This window comes from Aulonocara sp. 'chitande type north' Nkhata Bay, linkage group LG16 (genome assembly GCF_057382095.1).
Source record: "Aulonocara sp. 'chitande type north' Nkhata Bay isolate Kocher_YH1m ecotype deep benthic linkage group LG16, A_spYH_male_GT1.1, whole genome shotgun sequence".
Lineage (NCBI taxonomy): Eukaryota > Metazoa > Chordata > Actinopteri > Cichliformes > Cichlidae > Aulonocara > Aulonocara sp. 'chitande type north' Nkhata Bay.
Window position 1 is genome coordinate 4,409,383 of NC_141359.1, and position 24,230 is coordinate 4,433,612.

At 43.6% G+C, this 24,230-nt stretch overlaps 1 protein-coding gene across 4 annotated transcripts in view; it reads left to right on the forward strand.

The window, feature by feature from the left end:
- kalrna (kalirin RhoGEF kinase a) overlaps window positions 1-24,230 on the forward strand; it is a 149,987-nt gene that overhangs the window by 114,283 nt on the left and 11,474 nt on the right. For 2 of the 4 annotated variants that reach the window (XM_086267606.1, XM_086267605.1), the window contains exons 41-57: window positions 6,633-6,836; window positions 8,008-8,093; window positions 8,970-9,113; window positions 9,594-9,689; window positions 11,317-11,435; window positions 12,333-12,399; window positions 12,508-12,611; window positions 12,686-12,755; window positions 12,858-12,944; window positions 13,149-13,241; window positions 13,739-13,789; window positions 13,888-13,965; window positions 14,075-14,260; window positions 14,667-14,838; window positions 15,305-15,516; window positions 16,660-16,931; window positions 19,523-19,685. In XM_086267606.1, coding sequence (XP_086123732.1) covers window positions 6,633-6,836; window positions 8,008-8,093; window positions 8,970-9,113; window positions 9,594-9,689; window positions 11,317-11,435; window positions 12,333-12,399; window positions 12,508-12,611; window positions 12,686-12,755; window positions 12,858-12,944; window positions 13,149-13,241; window positions 13,739-13,789; window positions 13,888-13,965; window positions 14,075-14,260; window positions 14,667-14,838; window positions 15,305-15,516; window positions 16,660-16,931; window positions 19,523-19,685 — 2,204 coding nt within the window. Of the gene's footprint in view, window positions 1-6,632; window positions 6,837-8,007; window positions 8,094-8,969; window positions 9,114-9,593; window positions 9,690-11,316; window positions 11,436-12,332; window positions 12,400-12,507; window positions 12,612-12,685; window positions 12,756-12,857; window positions 12,945-13,148; window positions 13,242-13,738; window positions 13,790-13,887; window positions 13,966-14,074; window positions 14,261-14,666; window positions 14,839-15,304; window positions 15,517-16,659; window positions 18,034-19,522; window positions 19,686-24,230 lie in introns of those variants that run through there. The other 2 variants (XM_086267607.1, XM_086267608.1) reach the window with 2 other exon arrangements.

Here is a 24,230-nt window from a genome sequence, read left to right on the forward strand (position 1 = left end):
GTGTTAGCGATACAAACTTTTTCTGAATATTCTCAGCTCGACTCGGATCAGCAGAGAAAAAGAAGGAAAATAAAAAATGCCTCTTTTCTGTTGCTACATTGGAAAGGGTGACTTTGCTTTACAGAGAACGAGTAGGGAAGAGCTGAAAGTGCAATTCAACAGCTCAAAGAAAGAAACGCAACTCAAAGTCGTTTCTATTAAGAGCTCCAGTAGATTTCAGATCAGTTGAATCCATCAGTACAGCAAACTGACCTGTTTATCCTGCACTGCCTGCATAGTGCAGCCTTTACACAACACAGTTAGTCTGCCGTAGTTTGTTTTACAATATGTAAAAATAGAGCTGGGCGATATATCGAGTTTTTAAAAAATATCGATATATTTTTATACGAGATATAAGATGTGACAATATCTTTTATATCAATATAGTCTATGTTACGTTATAATTATACTTGTGGAGCCGCAAGTTTGCCTCTCTTTCGTCCACTTTCGTCTCTACGTTACTCGGCCTCGCCTCTCCTTCACTGAACACAACTCCCCCTCCTCCCCCATCGCTTCACCTGCAGGAAGCGACAAGATGGACACGGCAAATCTCCGTTAACGAGTTACTGCGCATCGCCCCGTGCGTGGGGCTGGACGGCGTCAACGTGTTAGCTAGCTAACCACGCTAACGAGCTAACCACGCTAACGCCATGCAGCCCAGAGGTGCTGCACGGACTAAAATCCTTTCATTTTCTCAAAAGTTGACAGCGCGCCTTATGTATGAATTCTGGTTGTGCTTGATGTCCGCGAACCGATTTTATGTGGTACACAGCGCTCAGCAATCTGTCACAAATGTTTTAGTACGACTTTGCTAAGCTACGGAGCTGCACCGCTTGATGGATTGTCGGAGCATTACGGCTGAGCCTCGCGGAGTGATACGTACTGTGCTTCAACGTAATAGTACCCTACTGTGTATAAGGACCATAAATGGCACCTGTAAGAGACGTGGTTGCGAAGCGGATTTCAAACTCCAGGCTGTCAGTCACGCAGTACAAGTTGGGAACAGAGCAGCTGTGAAATCTGTCTTTGTTATTGTGCTCAGCGTCTTTTAGTTTACATTTTGACTGCACAATTGTGAGCTTTTTGTTATGCACAAAAACAACATTGTTTTCTTTTATTTATGGAGCATTATTATTTAATAAATGCTCATAATTTATTTTTGAGCAAATTTTATGTACATCTATGCTCTATGTTAATAAAAGTGCCTGTGTGACATCTGGGACACAACTTTGACTAAGAACTCTCTTTTTGTTCTTACTTTATGGCTTTAAAAAATATATATCGAGATATATATCTTATATCTCCATCCAGCTAAAAAATATCGAGATATGAATTTTGGGTCATATCGCCCAGCCCTATGTAAAATCATAATGTCACATGTACAAACCCAATATCTGGTTTAAAAACATGAGGACTGTCAAACCCCGCCGAGCATCCTTCCCTTTGAATCTAAGCTCTCTTCTTCCTGTCGCGTCTTTCTTCTCTTTCTCCATCTCTGAGTGAAGTTAGCGCTCTCTAAAATACAGCAGCTGGACCTGTGGCTGCAACACGCTGTACGACAAACTGCACACAAGCAGTTTGTGTGTTTGCTGATGTTTGTTGAGCCGATAGAAACATTGCATTTGAAACAACCTGTGAAAACATCTTATTCCCTTTATTCTCACCAGTCTCGGCTAGCTGGATGCTGAGTTACCACAACCGAAACTGATGGACACCTGCAGTCGTTCTGGTGCTGTGCCACACCGGCCCACTTTAACTGCTAACTATGGCACACTTTTGTCTCTTTCTTCTGTTTTTATGCAACAGCTCCTGGTGATGACTACATTAGTATTAGTGGGGTTCAAATACTGTGCAAAAGCACCATAAGACTGAAGATAAGATTCCAGAAGCCGGGAATCGGCGTGCCAGGCCCTCCGTCTCGGACTTCCACCCGATCCACTAAAAACCAAACCCCTACGGCCCAGCCTGCAGGTCGTGGAGCCGCAGGCTGGGAACCGTAGTAAAGAGACCTCTGGCTGATACGTGGGGTTCGTGTTGGGCTCGTAGCTGAAAACTAGCTTTACTTTGTTGTGTGGGTCGACTTTGCTAGTGAGAGACAGAGAGAGGCGTTGAAAGGCTGCTGCAACTGAGCTTATTGTTTCAGAGGAAAACACGAACACAGCGTACAGTCGAGTCTTAACAGCTTACTTACAGCTGGGCTCGTCAGGCTCTCTGTTTGGCTGCAGTGGTTATTATTATATTTACATGCTTCCAGCTCGTACTTTTCCTTTCTCTCCCTCCTCGCTCACAGACACATAACTGGTATGACAGTCCATCCTCCCTGCAGCACGGACTACACTGCCCTGCATGCTTTAGGGCGATGCCTGTAACACTCTGCCTGTTGCCTTCATATTAAATCTTTTTTAAAATATTTCTTCACATCATTATGAGACGCGGGATTGAGACGCGGGCATTAGGGCCTGTAGCGTGTTTTGTTTGGGTTTCCACTGGCGTGGAATTACCAAAAATAGAGGCTATAGCCTTATGAAACAGGAAAGTACCGCCGTGTAATCCCTTTAGTTCAACAAAGTAACTGTATTCTGAATATCATCTTTTTAAGCGGTAACTGTAACAGAATACAGTTACTCATATTTTTATATACGTAACGGCGGCACATGTACTCAGTTACTCCCCAACACTGCTCAGCTGTTAAATCATACGCCATCAGCTTTTGTGAAGTTTCTGCTCAGCAAGAGAAAACAGGAAGTGGAGTAATAACAGGAGACATGCTTTGTGTGTGTGTGTGTGTGTGTGTAATGGGTCTGAGTTTTAGTACTTTTGTATCAATAGAAGCATTCATGGACACAGTGTGAATGTGTGTGGTGTTTAGCACAGTGTGAGGCAGAGAATGAAACCGAAACCTTGTTCTGCTGCTTCAGCTCGTTTAATCTGTACTGGGAGGACCCGAGGTGTGTGTTTGTGTGAGACTATGATTAAATATAGTGAGTGATGGGGATTTTAACAGTAGTCACTCTGTCTCTCTGTAGAACAATGACTTCCTTGTGAGTTCTCACCTGACTTTGGCCATCAGGACGACACCACAGCTCTGTGTAGTCCCCACCATTATCCCGAATGCTGGCCCAACTGTATTATTACTGGTTTACTGGGGCTGTTAATCATTTATAATCACTGGCTAATTCGAGTTTTGTTCGTAAAACTAAACTTTAGGCTGGGAATATTTGAGTATGATGACATTTTAGGGTGATAATAAAATAAAGTGTTTTATATAATAGAAAATATCTTCAGACATTAAGGTAGACTGGTTAGTCTTTCTGCTTGGGGTTTGGCACCATTGTTGCTCTGCCTTCCTGTCACTCGCTGCTCTACTTTATCATTGTCCAAGCAAAACATGACCAGTGTGAGTAACCTTGTTCCTTTAGAAACATCAGTGTGCATGATGAGCTCTAGCATTTAAGCAACTAGCACATCTCTGCTTCAGCTGGCCTTAAGTTCTCAGCTTTATATGTAAAAACAGCTGAAGCAGTCTAGCTGTATCTTACACAGTCTGGACGGAAATGCCGAATAAATTGTAATGCAGGCTTATCTGTCCTCTCTTTGTCATGCTGCTGTGTGTTTGCTGTGTGTTATACTCCTTTACCACCTGTTCCTGTTGACTATTCAGCTGACAGCAGCACACTGAGGTGTGTGTGTGTGTGTGTGTGTGTGTGTGTGTGTGTGTGTGTGTGTGTGTGTGTGTGTGTGTGTGTGTGTGTGTGTGTGTGTGTGTGTGTGTGTGTGTGTGTGTGTGTGTGTGTGTGTGTGTGCGTGCACTCAAGTCCATAACAGGTTTCTGTGGTTAACCACATGCTAAGGTCACCCGGTGACGAGCACTGATTGTGCTGAGACACAAAGGTGAGGAGGTGAGCTGTGACTCTTCAGAAACACATGACTGACTTTGCCCCACAGCACTTGGAGTGATGTCATTAAGTGTCCTCTTAACTGTTCAGTGAGGTCGAGGTCAGGTGACCGTTTGGGCTCGTTATCCTACAGCAGTGATGAGTGGTCAGAGTGGAGCTTGTGCACGCACACTGACCAAAGCTATAAACGTAGCAAAGTTCCAGCGCCGCCGCGTTTCTATCAGAGAGAAACAGCTGCCCCGCTGCAGCAGGTGACCTTGGCTCCTGTGTTTAACAGTTATCTCGAATAACAAGTTAAATAACCTCCAGTACACACTCCCCAACCCACACTGTCTCTGCTCGCTGGGTGACTTCAGGAAGAAGATCTTTGTCCCACAGGACTGTGTTAGAGCTGCAATGTAGTCACGTTTGCTGTAAAATAAACATGATGGCTTTAGCTGCTTTCAAATATCTCGCTGTAACGGCCAGAACACCTTTGTTCCTGATGACACCACGGCTGTGAAGTGAACTGCAATCAGTGTTTTGTGGTTAGTGAGCAGCTGGCTGGCTAACCACACCCGGATGATCTGATATCCTCGTGTTGGTGTTGTTCCCAGACCATCATGAAAATGTTGTTCCAGGTTCAACATTGCAAGTGACCAATCACATTGTTGTGACGTTATTCTTTTGTGCGCCAAGCCATTCGTGCATTTCTGAAATTCCAATGTTGCAAGGACAATATCAGTTCTGCTTACTGTTTATTAACGGGTCAGGGTCAGGGTCCGTTGATCGGCGGACAGAGGCGGTTTCTCGCAGCTTAAGTACAGTTTTTTGTTTTACGCCGGTTTTTCCCGAAGTCGCAAAAGTATGACGTCACAACATTCTGATTGGTCACTTGCAATGTTGATCCTGGAGCAACATTTACTATGATGATCTGGGAACAACACCAACACGAGGATATCAGATCGTGCAACCACACCCTGTGTGTTGTACTGCTGTGAGAAGCAAACACTTCTGAGAGTGAAACTTGGGTTTCATTAGCACGTATGAGGATGTTTGACCACGTCACACCCAACCTTCTGTTTCCAAACTATAACTATTTTGATCCAGATCTACAAATAGATTGAATGTTTCATTCAGCCTGATCCACAGTGCTCACTGAACCGTACACTCAACAGCAGTGTGTATGTTAGTGTGCGCTGTTGCACGCTGTTGGTCGTACTGAGGTCTGATGTAATATCTGTGATTGTGACATGTTGTCACATGTTTTAGCGTCTGCAGCCCAGAAACAGCCTGCTTGTGTATAAATATGACACATTCAAATACCAGATAGGAGTTTTTCTTCCTCCAATCTCTTAACTTAGCTCCTATGCTACAGCAGAACACCTCAGGAGACCCCTGACCTTTAACCCTCCTTCAGCTCCTGTGGGAATCTGGCACATACAGCCTCTACCCATTGCTGCCAGCTGTGTGTGTGAGAGCAGCTGATGCAGCAACTCCTGACGCGTGACTGCTATTTATTCTTCAAGTCATTCACACAGTCTGATGTTTCTGGCTGTACAAGATGAATACGACAGGAAGCACAACCAAAAGACCATGTGTACGTTTATTCATTTATATTCACCTCATAGCAACAAGGTTGTGGGTTTGAATCCAGGCAAATTTGCACTCTCCCCGTGTCTCATGTGTCTGCTTCCTCTCGAAGTCCAAAGACATGCAGGGTTAACTGGTGATGCTACATTACCTTTAGTTGTGAATCTGAATGGTTGTTAAATGGCTGTCCTGTCCGAGGGTGGACCCTGACGACTGTCCTAGACTCCCGTCCCACCCTCGATGCTCAAATCGAAGAGTTGGATCGAGCGATAGAAATGACAAAAACCGATTAAAATGAAAACTAATGTGACACCACAGCAAAGGAAGGAGGAGTGTGAGTGCCACCTGGGAGCGTGTGTGTGTGCATGTGTGTGTGCATGTGTGTGTGTGTGCGTGTGTGTGTGTGCATGTGTGTGTGTGCGACATGGCAGCTGCTGCACAGATGCTTGTTTGTGACAGACTCGCTCATCTGGACCTCTGAGTGCGTCCGTTGCCACAGAGCTTGGCTTTCCTGTGCCTGCACGTTTGTCCCCATCACAGCAGATATTTATAGCTGTCAGAAGTATTTGAAATAATTTCACATGACTGTAGTCTTGGGTCAGGTGATGTGACGTGTGGATCGTGGTGCAAACACAGACCAGGACGTTTAGGCAGACCTGATGTGTTGGTTGGATTAATGTCAGTACTGCAGGATGATGCTGGGCTCTTCTCCCTATCAGCTGTATACGCTGAGTGCAGAGTGGGACCAGGTGTTCCTCTTTTTTACCATAAAGAAATTGATGAGCAGGATTGATATTTTTCCAGAAACACACCGACTCTGCAGACAAAGAAAGACTTTGTATGTTTGTTTGTTTACTTTTGCTGCCACGATGCCAGGCCTCCCTCGGAAACGAGGCTTTAATCTCAATGAGATGTTTACCTGGATACAGGACTAATAAAAATGTTCTGATACGAGTGCACGGCCCTGTCACGTTGTTTACAGTGTAAACTTACTGATTAGTGTTGAAGAGCTTAAATCCACACATCACTTTAGTATGTTGAGCACACAGCCTGAAGTCAAAGCAACAGGTTACATAACAGATGGTGTGTGTTTAAAAAAATCATATGTTGTGTGACTCCTTTCAGAAAACTACTCTGTTGGCGGCTCGGACGGCAAGACCGAATCGGTGGCCAACCTTCAGCCGCAGCCGTCCCTCAGCTCCCTGCAGTCCAGCTCTCCTGGTCCCAAACGCTCTGGGAACACTCTGAGGAAGTGGCTGACCAGTCCGGTCCGCCGCCTCAGTGGCAGCTCTGTTAAGAAACTTCCTAATCACAAACAGAAGAAGCCAGGTGAGAGGGGCAGAAACGGTCATGATGACATGTTAATGTGCTGCAAACACCCCCACTCTCCACACTGAAGCTCCTTTAGCTTGTTATTACACTGCAGCAGCTTTCCTGCTAACACGGTTTCAGTTACATTAAAGCTGCTTTCATTTGTTCCTTCAGTTATTTTTAACGTTGTCATGCTCGCAGCTGCATCGTATGGAAGCCCGTTTCCACCACTAAATAAAAACAAAACAGCTAGTATCCATAACTCGAAATTTGGAGTTATTTTCTCGAAATTTTGAGTTAGCTCTGCCAATCAAAAATATACCTGAATGAGGTCGCTTTCTTGTTACCCGGAAGCATATGGTGCAGAGGAACGCGCACTCAAAAACGGATCCCAACAAATTGGCGCTTTGGCGAGTACGTTTGCTGATAGCAACACCATGTGATTCAGCTAATAACACAAGGATTTTATCATTTTTGAAGCCAGGCTGAAAGCACTCAGCAATCTGTGCATTCACGACTGGATGTAATACCGGTAGCTTAGCTGTGGCATTTGTAGCTGAGGGCTTCAGCTTCTGGGTAACGAGGAAATGACGTCATTCACGTAGATTACTGATTGGCAGCGCTAACTCGAAATTTCAAGTTGCTTTTCTCAAAATTGTGAGTTTAATAAATTGAAATTTCGACACATTAACTCGAAATTTCGAGAAAGTAACTCGAAATTGTAAGTTATGGATCCTTTTTTTTTGTGGCGGAAACGGGCTTCCATAGCATCAATTGTAAATGACAATGTTTGAAGAACTTTGAAAAGGTGCTGCTGGATGTTTGGAGAGTAATGTAAAAATGACCCTCGGACTCCAAACAAGGAGTTAAAGACCAGCAACCAGAAAACACAGCGAAGTCCAAAAACCCGAGCTCAAATGTAGTGTTGTGGGAGGAGAAGTTAAGTTGGAGTAATCCACTGATTAGTGGTGAAAATGAACACAGAATGGGTGAAAAACCGCTGCAGCTGGTGACGAGAAACTGGTTTAAGCTGTGAACAAGTCTGTGACAGCAGAGGACACAGTTCAGCTGACGGCACTCGCAGAGAGGAAAACTAAGACGTGCGCACAATGCCTGACACATCTTCACATCTGTGTGTGTTTGAGTGTTAAAGTGATTCTGTGACTGACTGGCTGCGACTTGTTGTCAGGGCCAGGAACAGGAAAAGAGGAAATCAGGAAGAGCATCGACCTGGGTCAGCCTGACCTTACCCTGCAGGATGATGTCACTGGTGAGGTAAGCACTGAGGGTGGTTTCCTGATCTGTGTTACAAACACTGTGGCTGCTGAAGCACTGAACATTCCCAGTGCTGAGATCGTGTGATGGTGCTGGGATGCAAACAGGTACAGCTTCACCTGATTGGCCTGTCACTCACAAACTGACTGCAGAGCTGTGTGAGCATTTATCCTGAAATATGACACACGTGTTTCAGTAAACTTTCTCAAACTTTGTTCGTCTTAAGTTTGACTTTGTCTGATGAGAGGTGTAACACTCCACTAACACAACAGTGTCATTTATTTAAACTGCAGAAAGTCATGAACCGGGGCAGAAATGCATGTGACAAAAAAGCTTTTGCTGTCGGTGCTATCCTAAGATATACATGATTCACATAACAGGTGGTAAATAGATGAGGTTCCTCTTTTTGTGTGAAAAGTTTTTCCTTCTCTTACGCACGAAAACACCCACACAGACAAACGTGATCACAGCCATGGCTCCCTCCCTGATGGACGAATGCGTTTTATCCTGTATCCGCAGTGTTAGCCAAAAAATATGATAACATCAGTGTTTCTGAGCCTCTACGTGACTGAGTGTCACCGTGAAAGGATCCACAGAAATAAATCGATTTGGAAAAACAATAAGCTTCGACTGCTTAACGAGGTTTATTTAAAAGCCCGAACCATGAAGCACGAGAGCCTATGATTCGTCATTGCTTCTGCAAATGAAATAAGCTCTGTCTTTGATGTCAGACTGGTTTTATAGAGAGCTGAACTCTCCAGGAACAGCTGCCACTTTATTGTTTTATTAGTGAAAAGATATGTGGCTCATAGATGGCACAGTGGGACCAGTAACGTGGTACGTAACCAGCTGCTGATGCTGTGTGTCTCCTCTCAGAGAGTCATCAGCAGAGATGGCAACATCCTGTCTAAGACGTCTGGGATGCAGAGTGGTGGGGAGGAGGAGCAGGATGAAGACGCCCACACCCCTCTGCCTCCCCGTATGAAGATCATCAACGACCCATCAGATCCTGATGACAAGGTAATTCGGCCCAGCAGAGTTTTTCCCTTAGGTTAGGCTCCCAGACAGGCTGCTGTAGGTCTGGCTTAGGTCAGCCTGTAATTACACAAGTGTTGCCTGTGGGAAATATGCTGTTACTTACACTCATGGTTTACTCTGATCAGCTGGATCTGCTTAAAGTATAAAAACAGATGATTTTGTGTGACCAGCTGAACCACGTTCTGCTCGTCTGCTTCGATCTGCTGTCTAATAAACGGGGCTGGGTTTGGTAAACGGACTGATTCTTATATAGCGCTGTTCTACATACAACATGCCTCATTCGCCCACTCACACAAGCACTCCTATCTTGGAGCGTGTCCATCTGTAGCTGCTGTCTTCTGCCGATTAACAGATTTTCTCTCCTTCCTGCTCTTCGTTTCTTTGGTTTTCTCTGTATTTCTTTCTTATCATTCTCATATTTAATAAACACCTATACTTTCTGTTCCCCCTGTCCTCTCTCAGTCTTCGTCCTTGCTCACCTCTCTGCAGTCTTCCTCTGAGGTGCCCAGTGCTGCAGAGCTAGTTAGCGCCATAGAGAAACTGGTTAAAACCAAGATGGTGAGTGTGTGTTAGTTAGCACGGTCTAACAGGTGCTCTTCTTTGTTCATTTTAAAATGACTTGTGACGTCCACACAGTGAAGGCACGCAATGTGCCGACCACTCCAGCCTGTCTGCTGTCTAATAACACTAATACACTATGTTATGAAAAGTATGAACTTGAGTGACATCCACAGGGTTTAATATGATGACTGCTCACCCTGCTGGGGTTTATGTGACTCCAGTTAGAAAACTATACTGTCTCTGACAGCAAGACTGAGTCGGTGGCCTCCAGCCCTCAGCTCGCTCTGGGAACACTCTGAGAAAGTGGTTTCCACAAGGTTTAGCGGTGTGCATGACAGCATCTTGGTATGCTGTTCTTATGGTAGACAGAGGTGTGATTAGTCACAGAACACGTCTCCACCGCTCTAGAGTCCAGCCTGCTTTACACCACTGCATCTGATGCATTGCACTGGGTCATGTAAGGCTTGGATGCTCTGCCATGAAAACCCAATCCATCAAGCTCTATATGCTCTGTTCTTGAGCTTATCTGAAGTTCACATGAAGTTTGGAGGTCTGTAGTGCTCGACCATGACTGCGTACACTTCACTGAGCCCCTGAGAGCGACCATTCCTGTTGGCAGAGGCAGTCTGGACGCCAGGTGCTTGTTTTCCTACACCTGTGGCCACAGCACAGACTGGAACACCTGAGTTCAGCGAGTTGGATGGGTGAGGGAATACTTCTGGCAACATAGCTTTGAAGCACTTTGTAGTCTGTTAACCAAGTGATGGTAAAAATTCATGTTCATTCTCAGCTGCTTTCGTTTGTGATAAATGGAGGTCCACAGTCTGGCAGTGTGTTCATGTGGACCTGGTACTACAACAGAAACATCCGGACTTGTCTTTGTCATAGACTGTACATAAAAGGTTGACATCACAAGTGAAGCAAGTAAGAAAGGCCTTTAAAGCTGCCCTATTTCTACAATAGAATAGAATAGAACAGAATAGAATAGCCCTCTATTGTCATTGCACGTGTACAAGGAAATTGTGGGTGCTCCACACTAACTGTGCACAATTAAAATCTAAATAGTAAGACGGCAAATATGAGAAACAGGAGGAATAGATCCAAACCGAGAGAGCGGCACAGAGTAGAGAGACTCCTGGGACAGGCTGGCTTAAGCTTTAACGTTGTTCCTTCTTGGCCTCGTCTTTCTTCAATAACAGATTTTAATCTCAGGAAACTTTCTGGAAAATGAATAAAAGAATAAAAGTGTCTTTTGGACCCCAGCATGTCTCTGAATGTTTCACTGCTGCATGTATGAAATGCTGTATGTGCTGTGGAGTTTCCGTAGACAGACTTGCAGAGACATTTACTGCTGAGCTGATTACTCTCTGCTATCATCTAATAGACACGATTTGCAATGAAACAAAGCAGAAGTGTCAGTTTGCTGCTGCAGTGTTCACAGACAGCAGCTGTTAGCGCGCATGTTTGAAGCTCCTGCTGCCCTCTGCTGGCATCACACGTGTTTGTGTGGTTTGATTATGTGGAGTTGTTACATCTTCAACATCTGAGTATGCTGAACGTTACTGATATTGATAGAAATCAGTGGGACATAATCACCTGAACTCTGATCCTCTCATGTCTGCAGAGTCTAGAACCAGGGGTGTACCCGGGGTTTACCCCCCTCTGTCCGCCTGAACAAACCACTCCTGTTCAGCCACGCAACCCTGAACAGGAGCAGAGAGCAAAAGCTATGAGAGGACGGATGTAAGTACTGCGACTCTTTCTTCTACTTTGAACTGCTTCGAATTTAGAAAATGGAGGGTAGCCTTTGTTCAACAAAAGCACAGCCATAGCTCAGCTGATCTCAGTACTGCTTGATCCGGTCCACAGATGCTATGCTATGCACAAGCCACCTCCACCATAGCACTTCATGCTCCACCTGACCTAATCACTGCGATATCTGTTGGCATCACTGCCAGCTCTTTTCTGCATCGACTCTCGATTCTGTTCAGTGTAACTTACTACAGACAGAATTGTCAATCTTATCTTAGAGTCCAGGTATTGAAGGTGGATGAGTTTAGCTGGGGGTCAACCAAGTAACAGACAGTGCACAAGAGATGAAGAGGCTGGAGGCGGGTGGAGATGAGTGTCAGGGGTGATTTGTGACAGGATAGCAGCAAGAATGAAAGTGAAACTTTGCAACATGGTAGTGACAAAAAACATGTGGAAGCTATAGGGGGCGGAGCTGAAGATGCTTAGAGTGGGAGTGACCGGGAGGGACAGCAATGAGTAGATTACAGTCTCCACTTCACCCTAAGGCAGGGGTGTCCAACTCCTGGGGCCGGTGTCCTGCAGGTTTTAGATCTCACCCTGGACACCCTGCACGCCTGAATCAAATAATTAGTTCACTCCCAGGCCTCTGGAGAACTTCAAGACATGATGTTTTAGATGTTCTCCAAGGACACATCTAAAACCTGTAGGACACCGGCTCTGGAGGCCTGGAGTTGGACACCTCTGCCCTAAGGAGAGAGTGAGATGGAGGCAGATGTTGGAACCTCAAGAAATAACCATGTTTACAGTGTGAAGCATTCACTAAGGCACTAGTCCTCTGTTGCAGCAGGAACAGGAGCTCTGTGTTAACTTAGCTGTTTTTTAACACAGGTTTGTTCTGAACGAGCTGATTCAGACAGAGAAGGACTATGTCAAAGACCTGGGCATCGTGGTGGAGGTGAGTGCTTCTGCAGAATCATTCTGTGCAGCGGTCTCCTGCCATTTAAACAAAGGGCATCAGGAAATGTACATTTGGGTTCAAAAGTTATCAACACTTTGACTGCAGGGGTTCATGAAGAGGATCGAGGAGAAGGGCGTCCCAGACGACATGAAAGGAAAAGACAAAATCGTGTTTGGGAACATCCACCAGATTTATGACTGGCACAGAGAGTAAGTCGAGTGTCGGCTGGAAATGATGGCGTGAAGGACGAGGCGAGGGGATAGTAACAATCTTTATCTGTCAGTTTCTTTGTAGGAGAACTGGAGAAATGCCTGGATGACCATGAACACCTCCCTGAGCTCTTCATTAAACACGTTAGATAAACACTGTGTCGTGATTGTGTCACCGCACTAGAGTACATAATCTCTGCTGTCCCAGTGATTTGCTCTCTAATCAAAGCTCCTTTGTCTTTACAGGAGAGAAGGCTCCACATGTATGTTGTTTATTGTCAGAATAAGCCCAAGTCAGAGTTCATCGTGGCAGAATACGACACGTATTTCGATGTAGGTGAAGCTTTGATTCTCTTCATCATTAGCAGAAGGTGTGCAGTGTGATCTAAACGGCAATGTTCTTTTACATTCATCCTCGATATGAAATGCAGGGACGACCCTCAATTATCTGGACTGATACTGTCTTTGTGTGATGTTATTGGGAGTATTTGTGTGAAGTGGACAAAAGGACACACAGTTCGGTTATTTCTCTTCCAGGGAATCCAACAAGATATCCAGTCCAGGTTGTCCATCAGTGACTTCCTCATCAAACCAATCCAGAGAATCACCAAATACCAGCTTTTACTGAAGGTGACAGACACACACAGTCTCTCCTTATCACAAAAGAAAATGCCAAAGAGCATAACTGTGCTCCACATGTTACTCTAACCTGACTTACTGTCCTTTACATTATCGTTTACATTTCTGCATATTGAAGCTTTAACATTTCTTTGGCCAAGAGGAACTGTTTTTGTTGTTTTTACTGTTTTTGTTGTTTTTACTGTTTTTGTTGTTTTTGTTCTTTTTACTGTTTTGCTGTTTTTCCTGTTTTTGCCGTTTTTGTTGTTTTTGCTGTTTTTACCATTTTCCCTGTTTTTCCTGTTTTTGTTGTTTTTTTACTATTTTTCCTGTTTTTGTTGTTTTTCCTGTTTTTGTTGTTTTTCCTGTTTTTGTTGTTTTTCCTGTTTTTGCCGTTTTTGCTGTTTTTGCCGTTTTTGCTGTTTTTGTTGTTTTTCCTATTAGATGAAAGTGTTGATGGTAGCAAGCTTGGTTAGACTGATTAAAGTTGGGCTTCTCTTCTTCCTCAGGATTTCCTGAAGTACAGCTCAAAGGCAGGAATGGACTGTGAACAAATTGAGGTAAAAATGTAAAATGCTTTTCAATCCGGCATGTTTGTGCTGACACATCCTCCTCAAATGAAAAACTATCTAAATATCTCTGTCCATGACTTTTACAGAAAGCAGTAGGTTTGATGTCTCAGGTCCCGAAACTGTGTAATGACATGATGAATTTGGGTCGGCTGCAGGGATTTGAGGTAAGTTTTGTGGGTCTTCACAATGACATGTGCTGCACACACTATGACATGTGTGGCGTGCTGTAAAGCCTAAGAGAGTAATGTTTATATCAACCTGGTTTCTCTGCAGGGGAAACTGACCAGTCAGGGCAAACTGCTGCAGCAGGAAACCTTTTTTGTTACGGTGCAAGACGCCGGCGTCCTGTCCCGCTCGAAGGAACGACGAGTCTTCTTGTTTGAGCAAATCGTGATCTTCAGTGAGCTGCTGAGAAAAGGCTCGTCCACACCTGGCTACCAGTTCAAAAAGAGCATTAAGGTATTACAAAAAGTGGGTTAAAGGTCTGTGATCAGTGAACTGGTTTAATCTCATGAAGAACACAAAAGCTCACACATGTCCTGACTTCAGTCTTTAAAACCAGGTTTTCATCCACATTTGATCATGTTGGACAAAATCATTGGAGAGCACAGAGGAGCGTGTGTGTAGATGGTTGCAATAAAGCTGTGCCCATGTTTGTGTGCATGCAGTATGTTCATCACAAAGACACAGCAGACTGTGCTTTAAATGAAGTGTATATGAGCAGGTCATACTGAAGAATGAGAATATACATAGACCTCCTAGCAAGCTCCTCGAACCACGCCCTCCTCCAGGTTCCTGCAGGAGAGGACCTGGTGGTTTGTGAGATGGTGTTGGTCTAACACTGTAAACTATCTTTTCCACGCAGGTATCCTACTTGGGTCTGGAGGACAGTGTGGATAATGATCCCTGTAAGTTTGTGTTGCTGAGTCGCGGATCATCGGAGCGTTTCACCCTGCAGGCAGCCAATGTTGACATTAAGCAGGTCTGGGTCCAACACATTCAGGAACTCCTGGATGCTCAAAGCAACTTCCTGTCTGGTGAGGAAACACTGAGGGTCTTTGTGTTCAGCAGAATATTACTTTGTTTTCACTCGAGCTTCACGTTTGTGAAAGCACGTTACAGGTTTTTTGTTATTTTCTCCTAAATTTTAAGGATGCTACTTTTAATTTTTAACCTAGCATGCTTTAAAAAATGATTGTACAAACTGGCACATAAACGAGAAGACGGTTGCTTTCTGGCTGTGGTGCCTTCACCACCTAAAATAAAACTGCCATGATCATAAAGTAGTTTAGGTGGAAACATGATAAAGCCTGATATCTGTCACTTCCTTAAGCTCGTTCCCAGAAGGTAGGCAACCCATCCAAACAAAAATAACGACCCCCGTGTTTTCTGTCTTACCTTTAACAGAAATGCAGTTTGTGTGTGTCTATAACAAAATGTCCTGAAATATGTCCCCTGTTGTACTTAAATGAGCCTCATCTAAAGTGCTTTTTCTGTCTGCAGCTCTGCAGTCACCCATCGTCTACCACAATCAGCAGAGTGGAGGAGGCAACAGCTCATCGCTGACCAGAAACCGCTCGTCCTCAGGGAATCAAACTACCGCGTCCTCTCACAGCCGACCCTCGTCAGTGGTCGGCCTGTGCAGTACGGAGAAGGGGAAGAGCCAAGTCAAAGTCTCCACCTCTAATGGAGGTTCATCGTGTTTTGACTCCATGGTGAGTGTGTGCAGGTTATATGATTATCAGCTTACCTTTATTTTTTAAAATTTGTTTACTTTCAATTTGAGGATTTTATTGTTTTGTTTTTGGTTATTTAGTTTTAGAATTTTGTGTTGGTGTCATGTAAGCACAGCCTGCAGACTGCACCAGGCACTCGCTAAACTGGGGCACTAAACAGACTTTTGTAAGTCAAAATGTAGGCTACTGCAGGTGTAGCAGCAGTTCAGTTTGTGTGTATGTCGGCTTGTCCATGTATGATTTGTTCTAATAGCCCAGTTTTCATCCATACGTCCTGGTTCCTCCATACCTGACACAGACTTTGTTAAACCAGTAAAAGCTGGTATGGCTTTGGTTATGAAGGCCGGCCCGTGGGGTCTGATCCATAGCTCCACCATGATAGGGGCAACAATGGGCACGTGAGCATCAGCACATCAGTCTGATGAATCACGTTTTCATTGACACAACATCAGTGATGCACGTGTCCAGGTGCATGTGCATCACTGATAGGGAACACTTGGCACTGTGGGAGGAAGGCAAGCCGAGACCGTTGCTTTGGGCAGAACCTTGGCTACGTATCACCCTCCTAAGTGCTGTTGCAGATCGTGTTTAGCACTCTCTGCAAACAGCTGATCTAATAAAGTTTCTAATATACCATCAGGTGTGTCAACGATGCTCAATGCAGCCACAGATGAAGCACCTTAGTTTGGGCTTGAAACCAAGTATAACTACAACTAAACTGCTTTTGTTCATTTTTCTTCTCGTTGTTTTGACTCGGCTCCCCACTCCTCATCTCCTCGTCACAGTATTGGATCAGTTATGCCTCTTTGTTAATTATTATTATTGTTCGTAATAATAATAATTTGATTTTAATAAAATGAGCGTGTGCTGCTGATTCAAGTAATGAAACCTGTGTTCACTGCTGTTCTCCCTCCACTCCTGCTCCTCAGCCCTGAACTCCCTCTGCTCCTCCTCAGGTTGACACCAGCTGTATCACAGCATTTCTGTTATCCAGCCCACAGTCGCTCCTTAACCTCATCCTCAATTGTCCACATTGTGTCTCCTCCATCCTGCTCCTCTTTTTCTTCTGCCTTTCCTTTCCCTCGTCCTGTCGGCCATTCTTTCCTTCCCTCCTGTCTGCAGGACAACAACGACATCACTTCCACCATGCTGGTCACTCAGGACTACTCGGCGCTCAAAGAGAATGAGATCTGTGTCAGTCAAGGAGAGACCATTCAGGTCATGGCCACCAATCAGCAGAACATGTACCTCGTTTACCGGCCAGCCAACAGCCAGTCGCCTGCCGCGGAGGGCTGGGTGCCAGGACACGTCTTAGGCCCGCTCACAAAGCCCATTAAAGACTCTTCTTCTACTTGCTCCTTCTCAGCAGCCGTAACAGATGCCAACAACATCAAGTAAGTCCCCACCCACCCCGCACATCTTTCCCTGCAGACTGAAGCACTTCTGGTTGGGCTTGAAACCAAGTATTCGGATTGAATGAGAGGACTAAGCTGACAAAGGTCTGTCTAAATGTTTTTGTTCTGACTCTGTTTCCATCACCAGCTCCTCAGCTGTCTGCGTCCTGTGTTTAAAAAGCAAACACAAAAAAATGTTGGACTTTGTTTTTTCTTGTTTTGAAGGTACAGAGTTGTTCTCTAACTGTCCATCAAGCTGCTGCAATGACTTTGATTTCTTGAGCCGGTCACTTATCGGCTCTGTGGCGATGACGTTTAAACAAAAAAGCAAAATAAAAAAAGGTTTTGAGGCTTGAAACTAACAAAAGAAAGAAAAACAGCTGAAAACTTCGAGGTGATTCCCACAGAAATAGACAGGATAGAAAAAACTTGTACCTTGTTCCTAACTGGAAACCAGAAAGTGAAAAGTACTCGTGTGGAGCTAAAACCGACTTTTTACTTCAGTTCCTAACACTCTGCATTTTCTTCTGTTTTTGTACTTTTTTTTTAAATTTTTCCTGCTTTCTGTAAAAAAAACAAAAAAAACAAAACCCTCACCTCACCTGGGTCATTGCGGTGGCCTCAGTCCTGTTCTCCTCACAGATGTTTGTTTATTCCTCTTATTGTTGCTGCCCTACTAATAATTATTTTATTCCACGGACAAAGTTGTATTTAATTCTTTTTTTGTGTTGAATTTATGTTGGCAGTTCACTGTACAGAGTAAAAACATTGACTGAGGCTCTACAACATTCCTGTTTTTGTTTTGTTTGTTTGTTTTTGTTTTGTTTTTTATCTAAAAAAAACCTTTTGCACTATTTATGACAAGAAAAATATGAATGAAGTCAGGCTGTGCAATATGTTTGGTGGCAAGGTCAGCGTTGTACTCTTGGTAGTCTATTAATAATACTGATTTTAAATTTGTTAAATAAACCTTTTGGACTTGAGCACGAGTTAACAAAGCGGTGTCAAGGTGAAGATGTTTTATTTGACATTTGGCTGATGATGGGTGACGGTTTGTAGTAGTTTTTAATATTTGTAAATAAACCACAACAGCAAATGTGAACCCGAGTGTCTGCCTGCATGTGTGTTGCACTGTTATACCATTTTAGAAGTAAAGCTCTCTTAAAATGAGCCAAACATCATCACAGAGACACGTTTTTGTGACAAAAATAAATGTAACTATCAACAGATATTAGCAGAACGTGAAGAAGTAACGACGGCGATCTCATATCCACACCTGAAGCTGAAATACATACATAGAAATACTACTGTACAGAATACCACTTTGAGTCCAACCTGAGACGTGTCAGCATTGTTTAGGTTGGTGTACAGGAGAGAAAGAAGTTCATGGACACAGAAATATCAGACTAGTTCAAAGTTGTCATCCAAGCAGACTTTGTGCTGATTCCAGCTCTGCTTATTGGGAAGTTTCTAGATGAAAGATTTCTGTCAAGGTTTTAATGCCAAGAACCAAAAATCCCCACAGCCACACTGTAGATTCAGGTATATAAACCCTTTACAGCGTTTTGTTCCTGTTTGGTTAATTTCAGCTTTTTGTGTATGTTGTTACATTTGATTTGTTTCGTTTCAGTTTTCACTAACCTCACGGTTTGACACTCCACAGAAGCTACAAACTCTAAACTTAAGTGGTTTAAACTTCAGAGCTTTGAATAAATGTAGCAGCATTTGGTAACTGAACAAACTGTAAAGCCTTTAAAATCTTCTCAGAGAATAACTGTGGTTTATTCTCAGCTGCTTTTTCGCCTTGATGTGTTTTTAGGAGTTGAGCTAACTTTGCACTGGAATAAATCAAAATGACTAACACAAGGTTAGAGGTGAACAAAAGAGATTTATGTAACTTTCCTTTTTAAGCTGCATCGCATCGACGTGGACGGGAAGTCCTACTAATCATAACTATGTATTTAAAGTTTACAGGAACTATAAAAGATTGAATTTAACAAATTAAAAACATCATTGCACTAATTCTTGTACATAGAAGTCCAGCTGTGTCAATAAAGTCCGAACTCTCTGTCATCTGCTCTAATGTTCGTCTTCATGAACCAGAAGAGTCTGGCTGCAGATTCAGGCACTGGTCCTGTCTGGATTTTCTCAGACTCGAGGTGTACAGCCATTCTTTCTGTTGAAAAGTGTTTTTTGTTTGTTTTGGTTATTGCAGTAGCCTACATTGTCTTGTTTGTAGAGAATGTATTTTTGCTTTGTTGGAGGCTAACATCCAGAAGAGCAGTTTTGGGATGCTTCGGGTACTTCCTAAAAGATTTCCAAATGTATGTAAACATCTTTCAGTCTTACAATAACTCATAAACTGAAAACAACAAGTCCAAGATGACAAAAGTTCAAACCCCAATAGATAATTTATCGATACTATTGTGGTCTTGTCTGTATCTATTCACCTTATGAAGCATTACGTCATGTCATAAGCTGTCACCATAGCAACCTGACAGGTACGTTGCTGCTGCAGCCAGACTCAGCTGGACACCTCTGAGCTTCACTTTGATTGGCTGGTTGATGTTTGTTGTTCCCATACTGTACAGGAAGTCTCTGTCGTGGAACACACTGCGTGCCAGGAAGCGCGCTGAAGACAAGGATGCCTTCTCAGTAGGGGTCAAAGGTCAGGAGAATGGCCTTCTCCGTAAGCCCAAAGAAATCACTCCTCCTACCCCGTTCGCCTCGTCCGACCCTGTGGTGAAAGGCAAAGTGAGTAAAGCAGGCCGACGGTGCGCACTGGTGATGTTATGTGTGTGCCAAAACCCCTCGCCTCCACCGCCCCACTCGGTTTATGTTCTTTGTCCTAACCTCAGTATGTGTGCGTGTGTGCAGACACCTGTAGACACACACACAGGTGGATGTGTCTCAGTGGGACTCCAGGAGTGGTTCTCAACCTGCATGACGCATGAATTCAGACTGATCGGTTTTATTTCTTGGATCACGTCTGTCCTACGGGACCACGATTTCTCTATTAAAAACCCTTACTGGCTGCAGCTGATGGCGTTACAGAGTAGCACAATTACTGCCATCGACAAAATCTCGAGCATTGCATTGTGGGAGAGACTGACTGGGATATTTTGTGGAATCTTTGGAACAAATGATTGACTCAGAATTCAGTCAAAAGACCAGGAGTGACATACTGTTAAAGATTTTCTTGGAGTGGTAACTGGATATGCAGGAAGCCAAACATACATCACAGGTAAACTGTCAGTCATTTGCAGTATTGAAGAGTTCTAAAGAGCTCTATATATAATATATATAACTATATAGATATTTAGAGCTTTAGCATATTCTGCTCTGCACATTAGCATGTTCATTTATGCTACATTACCCAGTATTAGCTTCTAAAAGTTGCTTTAATTCAAAGATTTTTCCCCCAAATTTTGTATTAACTGTTGAGGAATGGCAGCAGGTGTAATCATCCATTCAGAGGCTCAAAACTCGTTGGTTAGTTTGAACTGCCAGCAGTTTCATGGCCTTTTGAGGTCTGCAGCCTCTTTATTTTGTAACAAATGAAACTTGAGCTTTTCACTGTGAAAGAGGAAGTTATCATTAGGCTGAAAAACTAGACATTTTAAATATAATATAGACATAAAGTATTCAGAATGAGCTCAAACATGTGTAGCAGTAATGTTAATCTTTTAAACACTGATGTGTTGTAAGGTGTTTGTTTCCTAAAGGAATGGTTTGAAAAATAGAATAGAATAGAATTCAACTTTATTGTCATTGCACATGCACAGGTACAGGGCAACGAAATGCAGTTTGCATCCATCCAGAAGTGCTTTAGTGATATAGATATATTACAATATATATTAGCAATAATATAGATATGTGAGTATATTACAGAAATGGGTCTATTATGTTATAATGTACACGGTATGAAGTATGTTGTGAATATTCTATAACTATAAGTATGTACAGGCTGTAGTGAGTACAAGCTATGTACAGGATATAAATATGAAAAACTATACAGAATATGAAATAAATAACTTTACAGAATCTGGGATATACAGCTATACAGAAATGGGAACTATGCAAGTTGTAAACAGTTGTAGGATTAAAGATTATCGAATGTACAGAATGATTATTTACACAGAGCTATACAGTAGTGCAGTTAAGATAAGTGAGGGTGTAGATAGTTTCTACAGAGGCTATATAAAGTGCTAGTGGTTGTGAGTGGTGGTTCACTCCATGTTATTATTGTGTGTTTGAGGGTACAGTTGTCCATTGTGTGTGTGTGTATGTTCAGTCCGTGTGTTAACGTGGGTCAGATGTCAGGAGGCAGAGTTCAGGAGTCTGACAGCTGTGGGGAAGAAGCTGTTCCGGTACCTGGTGGTCTTAGTCCGGAGGCTCCTGTAGCGCCTCCCAGAGGGCAGGAGGGTGAAGAGTCCATGTGATGGGTGACTGGGGTCTTTGATGATTTTCCCAGCCCTTTTCAGACACCGCTTCCTGTAGATGTCTTTTATGGCAGGAAGTGGTGCTCCGGCGATGCGCTGGGCAGTTTTCACGACCCTCTGCAACGCCTTCCGGTCCGAGGCAGAGCAGTTCCCGTACCAGACTGTTATACAGTTGGTCAGGATGCTCTCGATGGTGCAACGATAGAAGTTCACCAGGATGTCTGAGGACAGGTGGTTCTTCCTCAGAGTCCTCAAGAAGAAGAGGCGCTGGTGAGCCTTCTTGACCAGCTTGGAGAAGTTGGTCGTCCAGGTGAGATCCTCGGAGATGTGGACTCCCAGGAACTTGAAGCTGCTCACACGCTCCACAGCCGTCCCCTTAATGTGGATGGGTGGATGTGGGTCAGCATTCCTCCTGTAGTCCACGATGAGCTCCTTGGTCTTCTCGGTGTTAAGCAGAAAAATACTTCCACGACTTATTTTTTCAGCTAATAATAAATATTTTTCTGGTTATATATTTATTTCTTTAACAATAAACGTAATGATATTTCACAAATCTCCTGTCAGGAAGGAGTGCAGAAAGGTAAGACTGCCCATGTGGAGTACAGATCCAGTTTATCTTGCTAACAAGCGGAGGACGATGTCTTTGCTTGTGTGTGTGGCTCGTTTCCATCTGCACTCCACTGCCCAGAGCAGTGTGTCCACCTCCGTACTCGACCGTGGGGATGTTGTTACTTGGTTCATATTAAGGATTTCTCTTCATTGAAAATTCTGAGTTGTAGGGGATCAATTACTTATTTCAGTCAGTTACAGATCAATTTATGACTTTCATGTGTTTTTCTGGAATTTTGGTTGATATTCTCTCTCCATTAAAATGAAACTACCATTTAAATTAGAAACCATCCGTTTCTTTGGGAGCAATCTTGCAAAGAAATTCAGCATCATTATTTTCCCCTTTGTAATATCTACTTAGACCTTGTTGAAGTCAGTTGGCTAAATCCAAAAAGAGCAGTGAATTTTAGCTGGTCACAGCCTTTATACAAAATATACTTGTGCTCACATTAGAAATTAGTCTTATTTGTTTTCCGCACATGCAACCACTACAGCTGCTCTTACAGTCTCTATGCCTATCAAATCCCACTTTAACCCATATGCACATACTGCCAGAAGTATTCACTCACTCATCCAAATCATGAATTCCAGGTGTTCCAATCACTGCCATGGCTACAGGTGTATGAAATCAAGCACCTAGGAATGTAGACTTTGTAAAAGAATGATCCGCTCTGTAAGTTTCAGTGTGCTACAGTGATAGGACACCACCTGTGCAAGAAGTCCAGTCGTGAAATGCTGAGGCACATAGTGTGCCAAGGTCACCACCTTTGGGAAGATGAGGAATAGCTCATGATTTGAAGTATATCACATCCTCTGCCATGGTACGGGCAATCTTATGGCATGGACAAGTGAAACCAGGTTACCACTGTTAAATAATGATGTGCTTGCTCATTGAAGTGGCATGATGAAATCTGAAGTGTACAGGGCAATACTCACACAGTGTGACTGACTCAAAGCATACTGCAAAAGCAAACCAAGTTTCTAATTGCACTGAAATTACCTTTAATCGCCAACCCAACCAGATGTTTTTCATTTTACTGAAGGCGAAACTGAAGACAGAGAAATCCACAATCAAACAGCAACTGCACTAAACACATAGCAGAGCATCTCAAGAGAGGAAACAGCGTTTGGTGATGTCCAAAAACAATTCTTATATGATTCATTTGGCAACTTAATTTTAAGCTTCTATTTTTTTAATTCCTGGTTTTAGCACAATTGGATACGTCATGTGACACTTTGTGTTGCATTTAATGCTCCTCATTCATTTTAAAAAGCTGATCTCCAGTGAACAGTGAAAAAACTGCGTCTCCAATCAGTGAACAGCTGCAGTTGATCTTGTTGGCTGTGGCTGGATATAGACTTCAGCTGTGGTTCAGTGTGTGGTGCTGTGAATACTGTATGTCTATGCAAGACTGTTGGAAGATGCAGTGATTTTATGAAAGAATTTTTCTTATTAACATAGTATAATCAAAACGGAGCTGTTGCATGTATATGTATTACAACCATGCAACTTATGCTGCAGCAATAAGAATAATAGCACAGCCAAAGTCTTGAGTAATCATCAGCCACAGGCTGCAGTCATAATCACAGATGCAATCTCTTTTTGAGAGACTTAACATATCAGATATACATTGTCCTTTTGTATATATATCTAGCGTTATAATAATCTTATGAAGACAGATACTCTAGGATCCATCCATCGATCTTCTTCCGCTTATCTGAAGCTGGGTCGTGGAGGCAGCAGCCTAAGCAGAGAAGCCCAGGACTCCTCCTCCCCATCCACCTCCTCTAGCTTGTCCAGGGGAACACCAAGGCCTTCCCAGGCCAGCCGAGAGATATAATCTCTCCAGCGTGTCCTGGTTCTGCCCTGGGGGGGCCGCCTGCTGGTGGGGCATGCCCAGAACACCTCGCCCAGGAGGCGCCCAGGAGGCATCCATGTCAGATGCCCAAACCACCTCAGCTGGCTCCTTTCAATGTTGAACACCTCCTGGATGGCCGAACTCCTCACCCTATCAGTAAGGGAGAGGCCATCCACCCTACGGAGGAAGCTCATTACTGCCACTTTTCTCCGCGATCATATTCTTTTGATCACTACGCACAGCTCGTGACCATAGGGTGAGGGTAGGGACATAGATCGACCGGTAAATTGAGAGCTTCGCTTTTTTCTGCATCACTGTAGCCACAGCACTAATCACCACCCTGTTGATCTCCCTTCTCCCGTCACTCATAAGCAAGACCCCGAGATACT